This window comes from Numenius arquata, chromosome 19, assembly GCF_964106895.1.
Source record: "Numenius arquata chromosome 19, bNumArq3.hap1.1, whole genome shotgun sequence".
Taxonomy (NCBI): Eukaryota; Metazoa; Chordata; class Aves; order Charadriiformes; family Scolopacidae; genus Numenius; species Numenius arquata.
In genome coordinates this window covers 10,417,268-10,435,720 of record NC_133594.1, presented here as the reverse complement: position 1 = coordinate 10,435,720, position 18,453 = coordinate 10,417,268, and the positions used below count along the sequence as shown (strand labels likewise).

The window sequence follows — 18,453 nt, the reverse complement described above, 5'->3', positions numbered from 1 at the left end:
AGGTCCCCTGGCTGCGTGAAGGGGATGGGATGGGCAGCATTCGGGGGGACGGGGCAGCAGGAAGGCAGTGTGAGCTGGTGCAGACTGAGGGCAGGGTGCCATCATGCCTGACAGCCCCGTACGTGGTGGTGGTGGGGGAGCTGCTGCATGGGATGGGGACAGCAAAGGGACCTGCCTGCCAGCGTGGGCACAGAAGTCCCCAGCCCCAGCATGGGCTGGTGGAGTGGTGTGGATGGAGCCGCTGGGACTGCCTGCCGGCCAGTTGCCACCTACTGCCCTCCCACTAAGGGGGGACCCTGCTGGGTCCTCCCACAGTGTCCAGCTCTGGTTCCAGTAGCTCATCTTCTGAGAAGCTGATGTGCAAGCAGGTGTCATCCGCAGGGGAGAAGGGCAGCGTGATGTCCGTGGGGCTGGTCAGGGCGGCCAAGTCCTTGGTCAGGGCCTCGCTGGCTGCAAGATCACGGAAGCTGGCCAGGGGGGACATCTGCCCGCTCTCTCCAGTCCTGTCCTTGCCCAGAGCGTGCTGGCAGGTCCCAGCAGGGACGGGCTCCGTGCTGGAGGCAGTGCTCCGTGCGGGAGTCCTTGCCTCGGGGTCCAAGAGGGTGAGAGAGCTGGCAGTGATATTGGTGAGGCTGGAGATGCTGGAGCTGGGCAGGCTCACATGGGCAGCACTCTCGGGCTTCACCTCCACTTCCAGGCTCGGGGAGGTCTTGCTTGACCTTTTCCGTAGGATGGGTGGTGGCGGGTTGAGCTTGGGAATGGGCTGCTGCCGCCTGAGAAGCAAAGGCAGAGAGAGGAGGTGTTGGGCAAGTATATACCTGCGTGGGGGGCTCAGGCCGGCTGTCCCAGGCTGTCCAAAAGACCTTTGCTGGGTCTCATCAGTGCAACCCATCACCTACAGATGTTGGAGTGATGTGGCAATGACCATCTTGCAGCAGGGAGACAGAAACAGGGCAGGCCGTGACCCCATGAGGGGACACGGTGGGTTCCTTGCCCTGCCTTATTGCACCTGAGCCAGTGCCCAGCCCCTGGGCTGCCTGTCCCTGCCCCTGAGCACCCAGAGCACAGCCCTTCCTCCCCAGCCCTTGCTGCCGCGAGCCCTCTGAAACGTGGCTGGGGGAGCAGGGGGGAGCAGGAGGGTCTTTTTGGGATGTTCCCACTCCGCTGGCAGGAGATGGAGGTGGCACATCCTACCTGTCCTCGTCCCCTCTGTCTGTGTCGTCTGCCTTCTGCCGGCTGCTCCCGTTGAGCAGAGCGAAGTCGCTGACCTCAGAGCCCTCCACGCGCCGGCTGAGCCCGTCCTGCCCCTCCAGCACGGCCAGGCACTCGTCCCCCTCCTTGCTGCCGAAGCGGTGGCCGCCCCTCTCCAGGCTGACCAGGTTGAGGTAGGAGTCCCCAGGACCCAGGGCTGTCAGGGAGCCGGGGGCCACGGGGCTGCCCAGGATGCTGGCGGGGGTGGAGGTGGACGGCAGGTGGACGTCCAAGCTGTAGTGGTTCTTCAGGTTCAGGGAGAGCGACTGAGCCAGGGACAGGTTTTGCAAAGAGCGGTCAACTGGCAAGAGAGGGACAATGGGAGTGTGAAGAGTTGGGGACCTCCAGCCTAGTGGCTACCTGTGACCGTGAGGGGTGCAGAAGTCCTCTGAATCCCTCCCATCACCTGCCAGAATGGTGCTGGGAGCATCCCAACTGCTCCCTGGGACGTCAAGGAATGTAGAGATACTCTAAAGCCCCCCAGAACTTGCCAGGATGGTGCCAGGAGTGACCCAGCTGCTGCCCAGAATTGTGAGGGCTGCGGAGACCCTCTGAAGCCCTCCAGAGCCTGCTAGGCTTGTACTGGGAACACTCCAACTCCTCCCTGGGAGCAGAGATGTGCGGAGATGCTCTGCAGTGATGGTGCTGGGAGCATCCCAGCTGCTCCCCATGACCGTGAGGGGTGCTGAGGTGCTCTGAAGGGATGATACTGGGAGCACCCCAGCACCAAAACGACCCCGGTGCGGGGGCCGCTGTGCTCACCCGGCTGCCGGTGTTGCTCCCGGGCTTCCAGCACCGTCAGCTGCCGCACCAGCAAGGAGACGTGCTGCAGCAGGTCCCGGTTGGTGAGGAGCAGCTGCCGTACCCGGGCCTGCGCTTCGATCCGCGCCGCCGTCTCGGCCGCCAGTTGGTCCTTCAGCAGCTGCACCTGCGGGGACGGGACGGGGCGATGCGGGGACGGGGCGATGCGGGGACGGGGCGATGCGGGGACGGGGCGGCGCATCCCCGGGATCCCCCGGGATCAGCGGCGCGGCGGCGCTCGAGCGCCCTCTGGCGGCCCCGCCGCGGCACCCACCCCACCGGTACCCCCCCCCCCGAGCTGGTCCAGCTGCGGGAGGGGGATGCGACCGCATCCCGGGCCGGGGGAGATAAGGGGATGGGGGTCCGCTGCCGCCCCGGTAACACGGGGAGGTGCTCAGCCGGGGGGGCAGCGGCTCCCCGCTGGGATACCGGTTTGGGGGAAGAGGCGCAGGGCGGCTGGCTTCCAAAAAGGGGATGAAACGGGAGCTGGTGGCTCTGGGGGGGGCCCCCCCATCACCCGGCTAGAGCTGTCTGGGCTTATGCGTGCAGCCAGCTCCATGTCTGGGGGAGCTGAGCCGTGCGGCGAGCGATGCTGTGAACGATGCTGCGAGCGATGCTGCGAGCTCCCCGCACCGCCCCCACCCCAGCACAGGGCACTTGCCCCCGCTGCCAGCCCAGCCTGGCCGGAGGCTGGAGCAGGGAGAGGAGAAGGGCTGGTGGCCCCCGAAGGGAGGGCAGGACGCGTACCTGGGCCACGGCCACCTGCGTCTGCTGCTGCTGCTGGAGGAGCTGCTGCTGGAGCAGCTGGAGGCAGTGCTGGGAGGCCAGCGGGGTGATGGAGGCCGAGGAGCAGGGGCTGCTTGGGCTGAGAAGCTGCTGGGAGCCGGCCAGGTGGAGGGAGCAGTTCTCGGTGTCCTGGGCATAAAGAAACGGGCAGGATGAGCGGAACCACCAGCTCAGGCTGGGATTTGGGTTATGGTTCCCCACGGCACTGACCCTGGCATTGCAGAGTGGCCCCTGTGCCCCTGGCACCCCGGGACTGTTGAGAGGGGCAGCCCTGGGCTCGGTGTCAGGCTCTGCAGGGCTGTGTGATCCCCGGGGGCTGTGTGGTGGCCCCGTGTGTGGCTCTCCTGGCCCTCTGTAGTGCAGGGGGTCTCAGCATGCAGCCCACAGCCGGGCACCACGTGCCCCTGGCAGCAGCCTCCGACTCCGGCACTGGGGGTGTTTTGGGAGGGTTCCCCCCCACAGCGTTGCCCCGCTGGGAGCCAGCCCGGGTCTGCTGCCTTTCCCGTCCCCTGCCCTCCCTTGGGCAGCTCCGGCTCCCGAAGGAACGTGTGGGGAAACCCTGCCTTTCCAGCCACGGAAACGCGTCCCATTGAGCGCGTTTCACGGCAGCTGTTTCCAGCCAGGCCCTGCAAGCGATACAATGGTGTGAGATGAAGCGATGCCATTCAGGCCGCCGGGAAGCGCGCACAGAGGGGCTCTGCAGAGAACAGCCATTCATTACAGCGAAACCACAGCTCGCGCCCAGCGCGTCCCCGGTGCCTGCGCTGCCGGGGCTGGCTCCTCTCGGGGACGCTGCTCCCTGGGCCTGGGGAGCTGGGGGTCGCTGTCGGGGCAGTCGGACGAGCGACCGCTGCGGAGCGGCACAGAAATCCTCTCTGTGTGGCAGGGAAATGGTTGCCTTGCCAAAGGCGCCTCCTCTTAGTTTTCGCCTGTTACGTGGATGCTGCTGCGGGAGGGGGAGTCCTGACTCGCTTCTCCCTTCCAGCGCGGGGTGATCGCTCCAGCAGAAGCCCCTCTGTCCTCTGCCCTGCTCTCCCGGGCTGCGTTTGAAGCCTGCTCAGCCATGCACCGTGGTCTCCCAGCTCTCGCATCTCCCCCTGCCCCAGTGCTGGGACAGTCACAAGCCATGGTACAGTGACCCCGAGCAGAGGGACCCCAGCAGTGGCAGAGCGTCATCATGGTCCCCCAGGTCCCCCTATTACCTGGCAGTTCTTATCCTTTGAGGCTTGCCCAGGTTTCAGCACGCTGAGGTCCCCCCTGGCAGCGGGCAGCTCCCCAGCTCCCCTCTCGGATACACAGATGCCGTCAGAATCGATGCCAACCTCATCCGCATCCGTCATCTTGGAGCCCTTTATCTGGTGAACTTCAAACGAGATGGATAAATAAACCCAAGCTCCCCCCTATCCCCTCAGCTGCAAGATCACAGCAAGGAGCTGGGGCCCCAAGCAGGGCTGGCAGCCAAGGTGGCAGCTTAGGGACAAGGCCAGGACTTCCTTCAGATCTTGGTGTGCTGTGGAGGGGCAGGAGGAAGGGGCTGGAGACCCTCAGCCTGCTGGACAAGGGGGCTCAGCCTCCGCCTTCTTGGTTCCCAGGATGGGTGGGCAGAGAGGGCAGATTCCCTGTGCCCCCCATCCAAAGGGTCCTGAGGTTCTCGCTGTGACTACAGCTGGCTCACAAAGGACATGCCACTTTGTGGTTCCCCCACCCCAAAACATCCCCGTTGTGGTGGCTGAGAGGGGGTCTCCTGATGTCCCATGGGGACCCATGTGTCACCTTCCAGCGGCTGCTCCTCGGCCGACTTGTCGCTGGCGCCGTCCGCCTGCCCGTCGGCGTTCTGCAGGGCATGCTGCAGGCTCAGCTTGTGGCACACCTCGAAGGCCTGCCCCACCGTCCGCACCACCCGCATCGCCTGGCTCTGCGGAGAAAACCCACCCGGCTCAGCCCCGCGGCGGCCACCGCTGATGGGAGAACTGGGAGCCTTCCCAGTTTCCTGCCCCGGGGCTGCCCCACGGTGCAGTGTCTCTTCCCGTGCCGGGGGGCTCCACCGCTGGACCCAATGCATGGTATCCCCCCCGTTTCCCACAGGAGATGGGTGCTCTCCTGGGGCAGACAGGCTGGGCAGGAGGGGAGAGGCACCAGGCGTGTGTTTTTGGGGACATCCAGCACTGGCACTGCCCATGTCTCTCCCCAGGGATCTCCACCCTCCAACCCAGCGGTTACTTTGGCTCAGGAAGGTGCGAGGTCCCTTGGAGACCTCTCGCCCAGGGGTGACCCGGCTGTAGCCCCTGCAGCATCCTACCTTCTTCTTCGATTTGAAGACGTTGCACCTGAAGGAGTTGTTAGCGCCGTCCCGTGCGATGTAGCTAAATATTTTGAGGTCTTGCGAGTCATGAGACACATAGAAGATTCTAGGTGGGAGAGAGACAAAGGGAATTAAACACCCAGGAGGGTCTCTGTCCCCCAGACAACCTCAGAGGCTCCTGTGTGTCCCTAGGACAGGCTGGGTCACAGCACCCAGGGGTGGAGATGAGGTGGTGCCGGTGCATGACCCCTCCTGTGATTGTCAAGGCAGGAGGTGATGGATTTAAAGAGTATTTCTGGCTTGACGGAAAACCTTCTGCTTTCTGAAGCAGGAAAAAGCTTTTTAAAGATGCTGTGGAAAAGCTAAAAAAATCTATAGTATTGGAAAGTGTGCAGCTATTTTTAGCCCCAGCAATTAATCCCTGTCCTGCTGCAGCGTGGCACAACTGTCTGTTCAGCCACCATCCTACCAGGAGGTGCTGGTGACACAATTATTCACTTGGCAGATCTAACAGCCTGGTGCAACCTGGGCTCTTAACCGTGTCCATAGGCTACGCACCATCGCTGGGGTTGCCATCGCTGAGGCTGCCTTCAAGGAAGCCACCCCTGATGGCTCCTGGGGCACCCGGGTGGGGCCTGTGGTCTCCAAAATACTTTGAGATCCCAGAGCAGGGGCAGTGGAAAGCCAATGCTGCCCTACCACGACCTGTACGGGTTAATTCCCTGTAAACTCTTACACCTGAGAGTGAGGCCCTTCTTCAGAAGCACACGGTGAGCCATGCTCTGAAGGAAAACCGTGGGAAGCCTGTCTTCAGAGTCAGAGTCGGAGAGTAATTCAGGTTGAAGGCACCTCTGGGGGTCATCTAGTCTAACCCCTGTTCAAAGCAGAGCCAGCTTCAAAGCTAGATCACTCTCAAAAATGTATGAAAAGGATTCCCCATCAGTGGTAATTCTGCAACCTCGTTAATTTTTCATGGTCCTTTGGAAAACCAGCTGTGGTGGAGGTAACTCAGGAAGTGGGAGGATGGATACGCAATCGCTCAGGGCTGGACCTGGTGTAGATCCCCTGCTGCGTACCTGTACACAGGATCGTGCATCACCACCATCTTACTCTCATCCCAGGTCCACTCCTTTCTCTGTAAGGGGGCAGAAACAAAATTATAGTGAGTCAAGTCAAAATGAAACTCCACCAGGCTGATGGGCAGGAACCCTGGAGAACTGTGCGTTTGTCCCAAGCCAAATCCAGGCTGCAGTTTGACTTTATGAGCAATGGCTGTTTCATCAGTATCTTGGATAAAAATAGATTTCTTTCATCATTTATCATATCTGGTCATCTGATCGCAGCCTCCAGGGCTGAAAATTGTCCCTAAGATTAATTTATAGCATCAAATATGCAGAAGAGTAACATGTTTTGGGGAACAAGATGCTGAGCTGGGGCTTAGGAGATCTGGATCCAGCAGCTGGCTCGGTGGGAAGCACAGCCTGGGCAAGGAGCTGAGGGGTGCTCACCTTGGCCTACTGGCATTAACAAGAAAAAGAAACTGTATTTCCTGAAAGCTTGACTTTTTTTGATAGGGAAAAAAAATAATTCCTCCTCTCGCAGTGTAATTTTCCCACTTTTTTTCATCAAGGTTTTTTATTAGTTTGTCCGACAAAAAATGTGATAAATCAAGTCTCGTGAAAATTCTGTGTGGTTTTTAAGAAAAGGTCAGTCTTGGTTAGAAGCGTGACACTTCTGGAGAAGTCTTACCTTCTGTTTCTTGCGCAGGATCACCTTCACCCCGTCCACAGACACAATGATGCTCACCTTCTTCTTCTTAATGTTCTTGGCTTTGAATTCATACTGATGGGAAGAAAAACCCAGGTTAGAAGAGAGGTAGGATTGGGGGGTTACTGGGGACAGTGTTTTACATGAAAATGTCGCTTTTGTGTTTAGTCCCAGCTGCTGAGGGCAGTGGGAGCTTATTTTATCCTGCTAAGAAAATCCATGGGAAGGACTGGGAAGGACCCGCTGCCGTGGCTTGGATGCTGGGCAGGATCCCGGCTTTGTCAGGAGCGTCCCTTGGGAGAGGACAAGCAGAGCTTGATCCTCTGGACCGCATCCAGGGATCGTTAATGCGGATCTGGGAAGAACTTTTCCCGATGCGTTGGCCATGCCTAGTCCAAAGGGACTCTGCACCGGAGGCTTGACGGGGAGATGGCTCTTGCAGCAAACACCAAGCAGTGATTTATGGCATCTCCAGTGCCCTTGTGTGTCAGCGCTGCAGCACACGGGGAATATAAAATCACTTATGAATTGCAGGGAGGACCAGATGGGTGGCAATAACGCAATTATACCTCAGTCATTTACATAATCACATTAACCTCAGTGGGCTCGGTATCTCTGGAGAAAAACCCGGCTCCTCACCTGCAGGTGTCTGCAGTCTAAACTTGCCTCCATTTGTGTTAAAAATTAAACTGCTGGCTTTTAAATGTTGCTTTTGCTGACAGCTAGAAGCCTGGCAGAGCCCTTCCACTCTGCAGACCTGTATTTACAGCGCTGATCCTCACTGGCCCTGGTTTAGGCACTATTTTTGGCCTCCAAATACAGCATTTTGATACCGCATATTTTTCACAGCCCCTGTCTGAAATCCACCTTTCCTGGGCCAGAGCCTCAATTTATCTAAAGCAGCACATCCGTTGCTGTCAGCGCAGCCATGGCAGCAGCCACTGTGTATCTATTAAAAAAGAAATCCTTTGGATTTCTTTGGAGGGCAGACAGGCACCTCGCTGGCGAGCACGGTGGCACCGAGCCTTCCCCGGGGAACGCCGGGGCTCGTGGGGACGGGAGGTGCCTCCGCTCCATCGCTGTCTCCTCCTGGGACGCCTCTGCCACATCCCTCTGGAGAATCGAGGCAGACGGTGTGATTCGGAGACACAGAGGACGAGGCGATGCCAAGCGGCGGAGTGCAGCCTGAAGCCTACCAACATCGTGTAATTAGACATCTAATTAGGAGTCTTATCTCCTCAGACAGTCAGCGGAGCTGCAGGTAGCAATTGAGATGTTAAGGGAGCCCGGGCACCTCTTCCAGGAGCCTGAAGTTGAAGGACTCTGCGTGTGGCACCCAAGCACCGCAGAGAAGATACGCATCTGCCCAGCTCCTCAGCACCCATTGTAAGCCACGCCAGCCTCACAGGCAGAAAATTGGGTGGCTTTCATGTTTATCAGGCTTTTGATGCTGCTCATTGAATTCTTAGCAGTCTGCAAGGTTTATGGTATCAGACAGACCCCGGATTAAACCATAGCCTTTTGATCTCCCCATGAATTATTACTCTGAGACAAGCCCTTTAAAAAATCTATCTATAGCACCATTGCGTGTGAAGCCAGAGCTAAATTTGCTAGACGCGTTTTTTATTTATAGGGAGGAGTGAAATGATGGGTGAGGTGGGGAGCGCATCCTTCAGGCTGCCACGGGCTGGGGGGGGGGACCCGCAGGACACCGAGAGGGCATCTCCCACCCTGCGCCCCAGCAGTCCCCCGGTGCCCGGCACCCCCAGCCCAGCCTCGCCGGGTGCTCCCGGCTCTGCCGGGCTGGAGTTTCCCCCCCCACCCCCACGCTCAGCACCGCCAAACTGTTTCTCCTTGTCTGCTTGCATGAATGTCAATAAAACTGGGATAGATTGTTCTGCCCGCTAAAGAGCTATTTATCTTTCTTTATACAGAAATGGCTGGGAAAATACTAGCTGAGCTTTCCAAGAAAAAGAGAGCAATACAGTGTATTTTCCCCTTGTAGCAACAGGGGTGCAATTACATTCAAACAAGGCTCTTTACTCAAAGGCTTTAAGCAAAGTCCAAGTTTGGATTTTGCAGAGATGCTTTTTCTTTCTCTCTTGGACAGAAAGGAACAATCGGGAGCAGCGGCAGCGCATCTCCGGGAGCTGCCAGGAGGGATGGAAAGGCTCTGTAAGCCCAGGGGACCCCAGCCAGCTGCTGCACCGCATCGCCCCGGCCTGGCTTCGGGACAGGTATGGGGCTTGAGTTCCAAGTAGAGCCGTACAGCCGGTGTCAGCCACCCGGCACCCTCTGCTCTTGCCTCTGCCATGTGCTGGTGCCGAGCCACCAAGCCGTGCCGCTGCAGCCAGGACCGGAGGGGCTGGAGAGACGCATGGGGTGGGTGGGAGCAGAGCTCAGAGCTTCTCCCCTGCCTCGCACATGGCATCTGAAGCAGTTTTGACCCTTGCAATCTGCAGGCAGCACCCTCAGGATGCGTCCCTTTGCCACGGCATCATCAGGGAGGAAGGAGGCTGATGAGTTCACTGGTCCTGCTCAGGCTTTGCTGCTGCATCCCCATCAGAGCACCCGAGGATGGCCAGGGCATACTCCCCACAGCTCCCAGCCATGGGCAGAATTAGCTCAGCCTGAAAACAGTACTGAAAACAGTAAAAAACCCACTGGGCTCCCAAATCCTTTCTAAAGGGTGAAAAGCCCCCAGCAGCAGGAGCCGCAGGACGGCCAGGCCCCGAGCGGTGGCTCAGTTTGGGGAGTGGTAACGCCAGCCCCCGAGAGTAGGAATGGGCAAAGCCGCTCCAGCCTGGGTTGGACTCTCCATCTCTGTAAGAGGCAGATGGGATAGAGCTTCACTCGTTTAATTGCTTCCTATCAAGCAGGAATCAGTATTTTAATTAACTGTGATTTATACAAGGACAAAAAAGCACCTGAAAAAATGCTCTCCAAGATAGCAGACTTTACCTCCTATAAAAATGTTCATGCATAAACCAACGCACGCCCGGGCACGAGGCTCCTGGCTACCCCGGCACTGCCATCAGGGAGCAGTCTAGTCACTTGATTATTTTTTTTCTTACTATTGAATTCATGTGATTTTTTTTTTTTTTTTTTTTCTGAATTTGCCAAGGCTACCAGCAAATCCAAGCCCACACAGCAGCGTTCATCTTCTCTGCTGCCTTCCTTTGAGATTCAATCTCTTGCTGCTTGTGCTATCCTATGGGGGAAAGCTTTCCCGATGTTAAAGGATCTGGAGTTGCCCTTACGCGTGGCGATTCAGCAGGCAAGCCTGGCAGCTTTCTTAGCTATGGAGACAAGATGGGACATTTTATATTAAAAAAAAAAAAAAAAAAGCAGGTTAAAAAAGGGCAATGCATCTCATTTAGTTCAGCAGCTTCATTAATTCTATTTCTGATGTGTTTGACCTGGAATACTTTCCATTTTGGCTTCTAAATTCCCATGTTTGAGTCCTTGCCTTTCATACGGTCCCACACACTATTGGCATGTAATATTAACTTACCCGAGAGCTAAAGACTGTATGACTAGAAATGTTAATGGCACTGTGTAATGCATATTTCATCTGATAATTCCACCCAAGCAGATATAAATTACACATGCAGTTACCAGCTTCCATCTGCTGATGAAAGAGATGGGCTAATGCACATTTGAAATCATATGCAGTTTCCAGCACTAAGAACAACTTGCATGAATAGAGTTATTCAAGGAAGCAATTCTTAATGTGATTAATTACTGAAGGTATCAGGGCCTTCATTATGCAAATGAAAACTGTCATAAAATGGAGAGTTTGCAAGTCTTAGAGGCAGCCTCTCTTTCCAAAAAAATGCATCTTCCTCATTAACAAAGAGCAGAAGGGCCAGACTCGAGTGAGCCGGCAGAGCCAGAGGATGCTCCCTGCCACGCTTCTAACGGTGTTTGCTGCTGTGTGGCCCGAGCTGTATTAAGGGAAACGAAGGCAGAGGCTCTCCAGGGGTTAGAAACAGGAGTACATCACTGCGCCCAGTCGCTGCTGGGGAAGTACTTTGTTTGGAAGATGCCACAGCCTTGGAAATGGATGATTCTTCCTGCAGTTGTGAATTCTCCGGCCAGCCCTTTGCCCGCTGTCCTGCCCCAGCCTCCGCTCGCCCTGGCTCGGCCCGGTCGGCTGTAGGATGTGTGTGTCCATAAACAACCCCACGGCAACAGCCCCAACCCATTCCCAAACCCTCCCCACCAGATGGACACACGGAGCAATGAGGAGGTGGAAATTCAGGCTCTGCCCCCGCAACAGACCCGCTCCGGGCAGTGTCACCCCGGCAGGACCCACGGTACCCGCTCCCAGGCTGGGACACGGCCGCATCCCAGCGCGGGGGAGGCATCCTTCCCTCCCGCCGCAGTCAGCAGCCGCCGATGCCATATAAGTGCCATTTTAGGAATTAAAGCCATGACGGATCCAAGTATTTCAAGTTCAGGAATGTTACTAATTTCAAACCGAACTGACCCGCACAGTGTGAGGACACGGCATTATCTCGGCTGCTGTTTGAATTACTGGAGCTTGGAGTGCTGCCGCTTGGAACTGATGCTACAGAAAACTCCCCGGGTTCTTCTCCCAGCGAGGGCAGCTCCGCCGAGCGCTGCGTGCTGCCGGGGAGCTGACAAACGAGCAGTGTCAGTTCCCATACCCTTTGGACCGCAGGCTGCGGTCCAGCCTCTAGTCCCCCCCCCCCCCCCCGAGCCACCGCGGCCCCTCCTGCATCACATCACACCTTCCCGCGTTGTCACCGGTCACCCACAGCCGCTCCCGCGCGGCCTCCGGCTGGAAACCGCTGGGTTACGGCCTTTCCTTTGTTCCCCTTGGGAAGCATGTGCCTGTCTGAATCCTATGAACTCCCCGTGCCCGGCGGCGGGGCGCAGGCTCCCGGGGACGCGGCCGGTGTGAATGCAGCCGGGCATAGCCCGGGACTGTGCCGCAGTAACTGGGCAACACGGAGACAAAGGCCACGCAGGAAGCGGTGGAGTCCAGGAGCGCACCTCCTGCCCAGTGGAAAAATGAGAATTTATGATCCTTGGAAACATAAAACTGTTCAGTGGAAAGCAGAAACCGAAGGGGGAGTACAATAGGCAAGGAGAATGCTGGCAACATACCCAGTCCTTTTTTTTTTTTTTCTTCTCATTTAAATTAGCTCCTTCCACCATCCAACAAATTCTCTGTAGATACCACAGCCTGTTCCCCACACAGTGATCCCGAGGGGGCCGGGAGCTATCACGGGTTTCTGGGTGTTCCTGGAGGGGCAGCAAGGAAATGTGCCCACGGTTCATCATCCAGGATTTATTTATTTATTCTGAGTTCCGCGCTTCGGCAGCGGTGCTGCTGCCGGCAGAGCCAGGCAGGACTTGGACTTCTCCAATGAAGCAGGTTTGTGCCCCAGCCCTGGAGCTGGGGTGCTGGGACGTGGGTTTGTGGGGAGCAGCCATCTGTGTGTGCTTCTGCCCCAGACCTTGGGTCACAGCCCACCCCTGGCTGCAGGCTTCAGCCAGACCAGTGATCCCCTTCCCTCCATCTCCAACGCTCCTTGGGAGCTACCAGTCAAGGGCTGAGTTTACATGTTTGAGTGTAACCTCTCTGTCCCCATCCTAATCTGAGTGCCACCTCTGGTGAGTGCCATCGTGTCCTCGCTCCTCTTAGCACCACCCATGGGGTTCAGGACCCCGGTGATCTCCCACCAGAAGGTCCCACCACACTCTCCTCCCCAGGACTCCTGTGCTTCGGTCCTTTCCTGCCTGGCAGTTCATGCAGATAACCCCCCAGGGGCAGCAGGAGAAGGGTCCCCAGCACAGCGTGCTGTCCCTGGGGAGCTCCATATGGTCCTTCCCAAGGACTCCACATAAACCACAGGCTGCGTCCACACAACCCACCCAGCAATGCCGACATCCCTGGCCACAGCCTGAGCTGCACGGAGCTGCTTACAGACTAAGCTTTGATTAGCCTTGGCACGAAAAGCCCCACGGGATGGACTAGCCACAGATGATTTATTGATGGAATTACTGCAGCCGGCCTGGAGCCGGTGGATCTGCAGATGGTGCTCAGGTGCAGGAGCTGGAGACAACTTGTCGCATACCTGTGAGGAAAGGATTAATGGGAAAATCCACTCTATCTGCTCAAAATCTCCCCAGCAGACCACATCTATGGTACATAAAGTCACCTGCTTCCCAGCACTGGCTTGGTCAGGCAGTGGGTAACTGGTCTTTCAGGGTGGGTAGTGGAAGCAGAGGTACTTGTATGTTGGCCAAGGGGCAGGGGATAGAGTCCAGGATTATGGAGTCCCAGCACTTAACTCTAGCTGGAGAACAGCCCTCCTGCTCCAGAGCTTCCTACCAAGCCCAGCTGCCTTGTTGGCAGAGAGCTGTGCTGACACCTCCAGCCCTTCTCACTTTGGCCACTTCAGATTGGCCAGCTGGTCCTGAGCAGCCTCACCTGGGGCCTCCACCCACATCCCAACCATGGGCTCAGGAGCTCCATTTAAGCTCAGTTCTGAGCCTTAGTGTAGTATTGTTGGTGTCTAGCTCAGCTACAGCTGTGCCTGGCCATAGACCTGGTGATCCTGACATGCGGACTGACCTTCCAGCTTTGCCTTGGATCTGTCTCATCGGCATGGAGCTACCTGATCATCTGGACTCTTGGTTGAACCTGCCTACTACCTGGGATCTGCTCTGCTCACCTGGCTCAGGTATGATGGGATGGAGCACTGGCTAGCGAGGCTCCTGTCCTACCAGCCGTTATTGTGTTTGGCTTCCAGCTCCTCCTCCCTGAGGCAGCAAAGCTGGCCCTGGGGCAGCGTGTGGCCCCCTCACAGCTGCCTTGGTATAAGGAGATGCACAAGCACCTCACTAATGAGGGGTCTACTTGCCAAACCCTTCACTAATGCCCAACCTTGGGGGTCAGCCCCTTGCTGCAACTAGAGCTGAGTGGGGCTGGGGATTGAGGGGGGATGAAAGGCAGTGGAGGAAATTGCAAAAACCTGAATTGAGCTAAAAAAATATTTACATTTCTGGAGTCTCCTGTTTGGCATCGTCAGTGCTGTTTTAATTGGTTGAATCTGCAGGTCTGCTTGGACCTGTGCCCCACAACCCCTCAGGCAGCAGGAGGGCACTTCAGCTGGTGTTGAGCCAGCTCCTGGCTTAGCTCAACAACCGTGGCTCCAAAAGTAGCTTCTTGAAAGTTGCCTGTAAATGGAGCAGGTTGGCGAGGGGGACTGGGCTACGGGGTGCCCTGGGCCATCTTCCCTCTGACTTTGAGAGCCTATTTACAGGGCAGATGGATTTGGAGAGAAACACCAAACTGCTCCTCGGTGTGAGGGTGGAGAAATGGAAGCAGGCACCCACTTAAATCAGTGGGAACTGAGATTTTTCTCCTCTGCAGGCCAGGGAAAGCACTGCCTGATGTCCCCTGCTCGGCAGGGCTGGGGTCTGTCAGTTGTACTGCATGGCCTGAGAAACATGGGCTTCTAGGGGGGCTGCCCTGGCTGCCAACAGAGAGGGGGTTGCCATGGCTTGTGCTTCAGTTTGGCCATTAGTATCTGGGCTGTGAGGATGCCACCTGCGGTTCAGAGGCTGGAGGTTGGTCTGATAAGGGGGAGGCAGAGAAAGAGGAGGCTGCCTTTTATCCAGGTCTGCTGCAGAGCATTTGGATGGGCATGGTAATACAAGCCTTCCTCTTCAACCCCCTTCTCCCCATCTTCAGCAGATCTTATCCTCGGGAGCTCTCAGACTGTTGGAGTCTTAGGCAGCCTTTAAGGATAGCTCGACCTTTCCACCAAAAGGTGTGGTGGCAAAGGACGTGGCTGGAGTTTAGACGTTCCTCTGAGCCAGTCAAAGGGATGTGGAGCAAAGAGTGGCCACCGTTATGCCCATGGGGGAGAGCAGGGCTCCGGCAGGTGATGGGAGCCGGTGGGGAGACCAGCACCGGCAGTGGCTCTTTAATTAGTCTCTTCCACCTCTGAAAACAGGCAGGCTGTTCTGGAACAAAGCCTCTTTGCCTGCTTTTAAAATGGGGTGGGATAAAAGCAGCCTTTTCAAGGCCTCCACCCCGCTAAAGAGATATTGCGATACCACTGAGCTCCATCCCAAGAGGCACAGGCAGCCTCACAGCCCAGCGCAAGGTGACATCATCTGGCCTTTGGTGCCCCTCTGACAAAAGCACCATTGTGTGACTGTCACTTCCAGGAACCCCCTGCTGTCCCCAGGTTTAATAGGGAGCTTTCCCACACGCAGCCCCTCAGTCTTTGTCTTGCCAGGGCAGGCCAACCCCAGCTCATAGGGAAGCTGGGTCTCATTTTCCTCTCTACCTCTATTCACTTTGCAGGAGAAAACAAATTACCTTCTCCATCCGCAGTGCTTGGGATGATTAATTAGTTTCAGTAATGAAGTAGTATCTTGGGACCCCTACCCCAGCGGAGTCTCGTGTACCAGGCACTGAGTGTGCAGGAACATGAAAATGGTCCCTTACCTCAAAGACCCGCTAGATTACTGCGGATAAAAAGTGCTAATTTCATTAGAAGCAGGTCAGATTCACCTGAAATAACCCTCAGAAGTGAAACTGCAATTATACACTGCAATACCTTCAAGTAATTCGGTATTTCCCTATAAACATCAGTGTCAAGGGGCCCTGCAGGGAAGGTCTTGTTTTTGTACACCTGATGTTTCATATCCTAGTTGCCCTGCACTCTGGTATGTAGGACATGAGGCAAGTTAGGAGATTGAAATTTTTTTTTTTTTAAAACCTTGTTCATCAATGTTCAAACAACAAAGCTGAGAAGAGCAGGAGCCAGGACTCTGCAACAGGCTCAGAGCTCCAGGAAAAAGCCTCAGACCTCCTGCATGGCTGTGGGAAGGTTGGTGTTGGTTTTGTGTGTTGGTTTCTCCTCCACAAAGCAAGGATGCTCATTTTCTACTTCATTCATTCAGTTGTTCCAGTTACAGCCAGTCCCTGCTAAGTGACAGCTACCCAGCACCTACCCAGCAGGGCCAGGCCACCAGATCCTGCTCCTACAAAGCCAGGAGCAGGGAGCAGCTGAGGATTTCTGCTGCTCGCTCCAAAATCCCTATTGTACCTTTGGTCCCTTCCCACCCCTCCCTGTGAGCCTGACGGGTCTCCCATCAGTGTGGGGATGGAGCTGTGCGAGCAGGGGAGATGCCCCTTGTTTCTTGCTATCGTGGCTGAGCCGTGCGGAGGGGGAAAAGAGGAGCTGACGCTCTTGCAGGGGGGAGATGGGACAGGGGCGACGAACGGGACCGCTCTGCTCTGTCTCTGGGAGCTGGTGTTCACTGCTGGTTTGGGGAGAGAATAAAAATCGAAAGCAAATTTTTAGTTCTGTGGCCCTTAACAGGAGGGTTTGTGTCAGTTGCTCCTCAGGGAGCACCCCTTCAGACCGGGAGCAGTCTATGGCGTGGGAGCCGGGCAGGACCCACCGTGGTGCGGGTGGGGGGAGCTGCCGTGCGTGGGGTGGGGGCTCCAGGGGTGCCCCTGGCAGGGGCTCACACTGGCAGAGACAGGGAGAAATCCTAATCCTGCTGCCGCGCCGAGGCTCTGACAAAGGCAGGTGCCAGGATTTCAGGCCTCTAAATAATGCAATACTTCCTTCCCTCTCTGTTTATGCAACGCTGCTATCTTAGCACAGGTAGTCCAAGAGGAGGAGGAGGATGGCAAACAGGAGGTGAAGGCAGCTGGAGGAGCCATGCACAGTGTGTGGGGATGGAGAGAAGTGTTGGTGCTCGAGGCTCTGTACAGACAGGTGAGGTTTGGATGTAGAAGGCAGAGGAGAGAAGGTCCATGTGTTAAACCGGTAACTAAGTCAACCCAGTTTCTGCTCCCGAGAGGCCAGGAGTGACCTGTGGTAGTTCTCCACCTCCAGAACCCATGGCTGCCCCACAGCCAGGAGAAACCCTGTGGCTGCAGCCCCCTCCTTAAAGCCTCTGACTTCAGGATGCAGTGGAGTGTGATGCTGAGCACGTCCACTCCGGGATGGATACTTATCCAAAGGAGGAATCTAGTTTGCTGTTGAGAATCTGGAGAAGCTGCATCTGCATGACTAACACCCACTTTTGGTAAATGCTGCGGGGAGGGACCATCTCCTGGCTTCTAAACTTGCTATCACACACCATCTGCATGTTGGGTGCTGTCTTCCAGCTCTGTGTCTTGTAGTTTCTCCTACAGAGATTAGCATTTTCTTCACGTACCTACAGCAGAGGTAGGAAGCCGGACTTGGCACCTCTATCTCTGAGGAAGCAGAATTCGAACTAGAGTGAAGACTTGATCTCCATTTGCATTCAGAAACAGCGCTTGATTACAAACTAGACCAGAATGAGAATGGGAGGGATGCTGAGCTGCCTCGCGTGCTGTGATGTGCAGACCAGGTTCCATGCCTCGTTAGCGAGGTGCAATCAGGCTCCGCTCTCTCTCGCGGCAGAGACCTCTTTGTTAGCTCAAGCCCTGGGTGCAGCACCGAGCCACTTCTCAATGCCAGCAACTTTCACGAGCAGCCTTGCTATGAACTGCTCTGAGACAGTCAGGGACTGAAATAACCTGCTTTATTCCCAGGCAAGGAGACTTTTTCTGTGTAGCTGTTAATACTATCGATCTCCCAACAGTTCCACTTGAGAAAACATTTCTTACAGAAAGCTCAGTGACTTACGGTCGGCCTCCAAGCGCTGCACAGAAAGGATGTGTCTGAGAGCACCAACAGTACGGCAATTCCAGCCAGGAACAGGCCATTGAGCTTGGAGGGGGTCAGTGGCCCCCGGGCCACCGGCACTGTGCTTGCAAGGTCTGTTCGTACAGACTTGGTGCGTGGTACTGAAGGATCCTGCCTCCTTAGTAAAATCAGCAGAGTCAGGTCCGGTGTTTAGATGCAGCTATTAAGAGGGATTTTTCTCAAGCACACAGTTCCCAATTCCCACTGAGTTCAGAAGGGATCTTGGTTCTTCTGAACAACACGTGGGGCACCAAGGCCATCTGAAATCTGCCCAAGAGCTCTTGTATCATGTGCGTTTCTGGAATACAGCAAAGGCAGGAGGGAGCTCACCCCTCTCCTGCTCCTGAGGGAGCTCACCTCTCCTGGGTACACCCAGGGACCACCCAGAGGTGAGGACCTGAGCAGCGCCGGGCACAGCATGGCTGGCATCCTGCTGGTTAGAAACTACTGAATGCTAATAAAATGCCAACAGGTCATGGTAACCCTTCTCTGTGGCAAACCCTAAATCTAAAGGAAGGTCTCTTGGTTCTCCTCAAATTGCCCATAAAATCTTACTCAAATTTGGAAACAAGACTGTTACTATAAGAGAAAGAAAATTCAATGTTAATTGTGTCATCTCCAAAACTCCAGAATACGAAGCAGTTCAAGGACTCTGACAGCCTCAGGGGAGCCACTGAGGTTAGTGAATCGTGATGAGAGAAACAGCCTGGGTTTACATAGTGGGAATTATGGACAAAGATGGTCTTATGATATCGGTATTTATTGCCACAGAGGTCTTGTCATCAAAACTGTATCAAAAGCAGC

At 56.0% G+C, this 18,453-nt stretch overlaps 1 protein-coding gene across 1 annotated transcript in view; it reads right to left on the bottom strand.

Annotated features, from left to right (window-relative positions):
* Window positions 1–283: 283 nt before the first annotated feature.
* LOC141473643 (carboxyl-terminal PDZ ligand of neuronal nitric oxide synthase protein-like) overlaps window positions 284–18,453 on the bottom strand; it is a 33,961-nt gene continuing 15,791 nt past the window's right edge. Inside the window, exons 3-11 of the mRNA XM_074161220.1 lie at window positions 6,890–6,982; window positions 6,217–6,275; window positions 5,138–5,246; window positions 4,612–4,753; window positions 4,041–4,201; window positions 2,800–2,967; window positions 2,014–2,179; window positions 1,195–1,552; window positions 284–773 (exon numbers count right to left, since the gene is read on the bottom strand). Coding sequence (XP_074017321.1) covers window positions 284–773; window positions 1,195–1,552; window positions 2,014–2,179; window positions 2,800–2,967; window positions 4,041–4,201; window positions 4,612–4,753; window positions 5,138–5,246; window positions 6,217–6,275; window positions 6,890–6,982 — 1,746 coding nt within the window. The remainder of the gene's footprint in view (window positions 774–1,194; window positions 1,553–2,013; window positions 2,180–2,799; window positions 2,968–4,040; window positions 4,202–4,611; window positions 4,754–5,137; window positions 5,247–6,216; window positions 6,276–6,889; window positions 6,983–18,453) is intronic.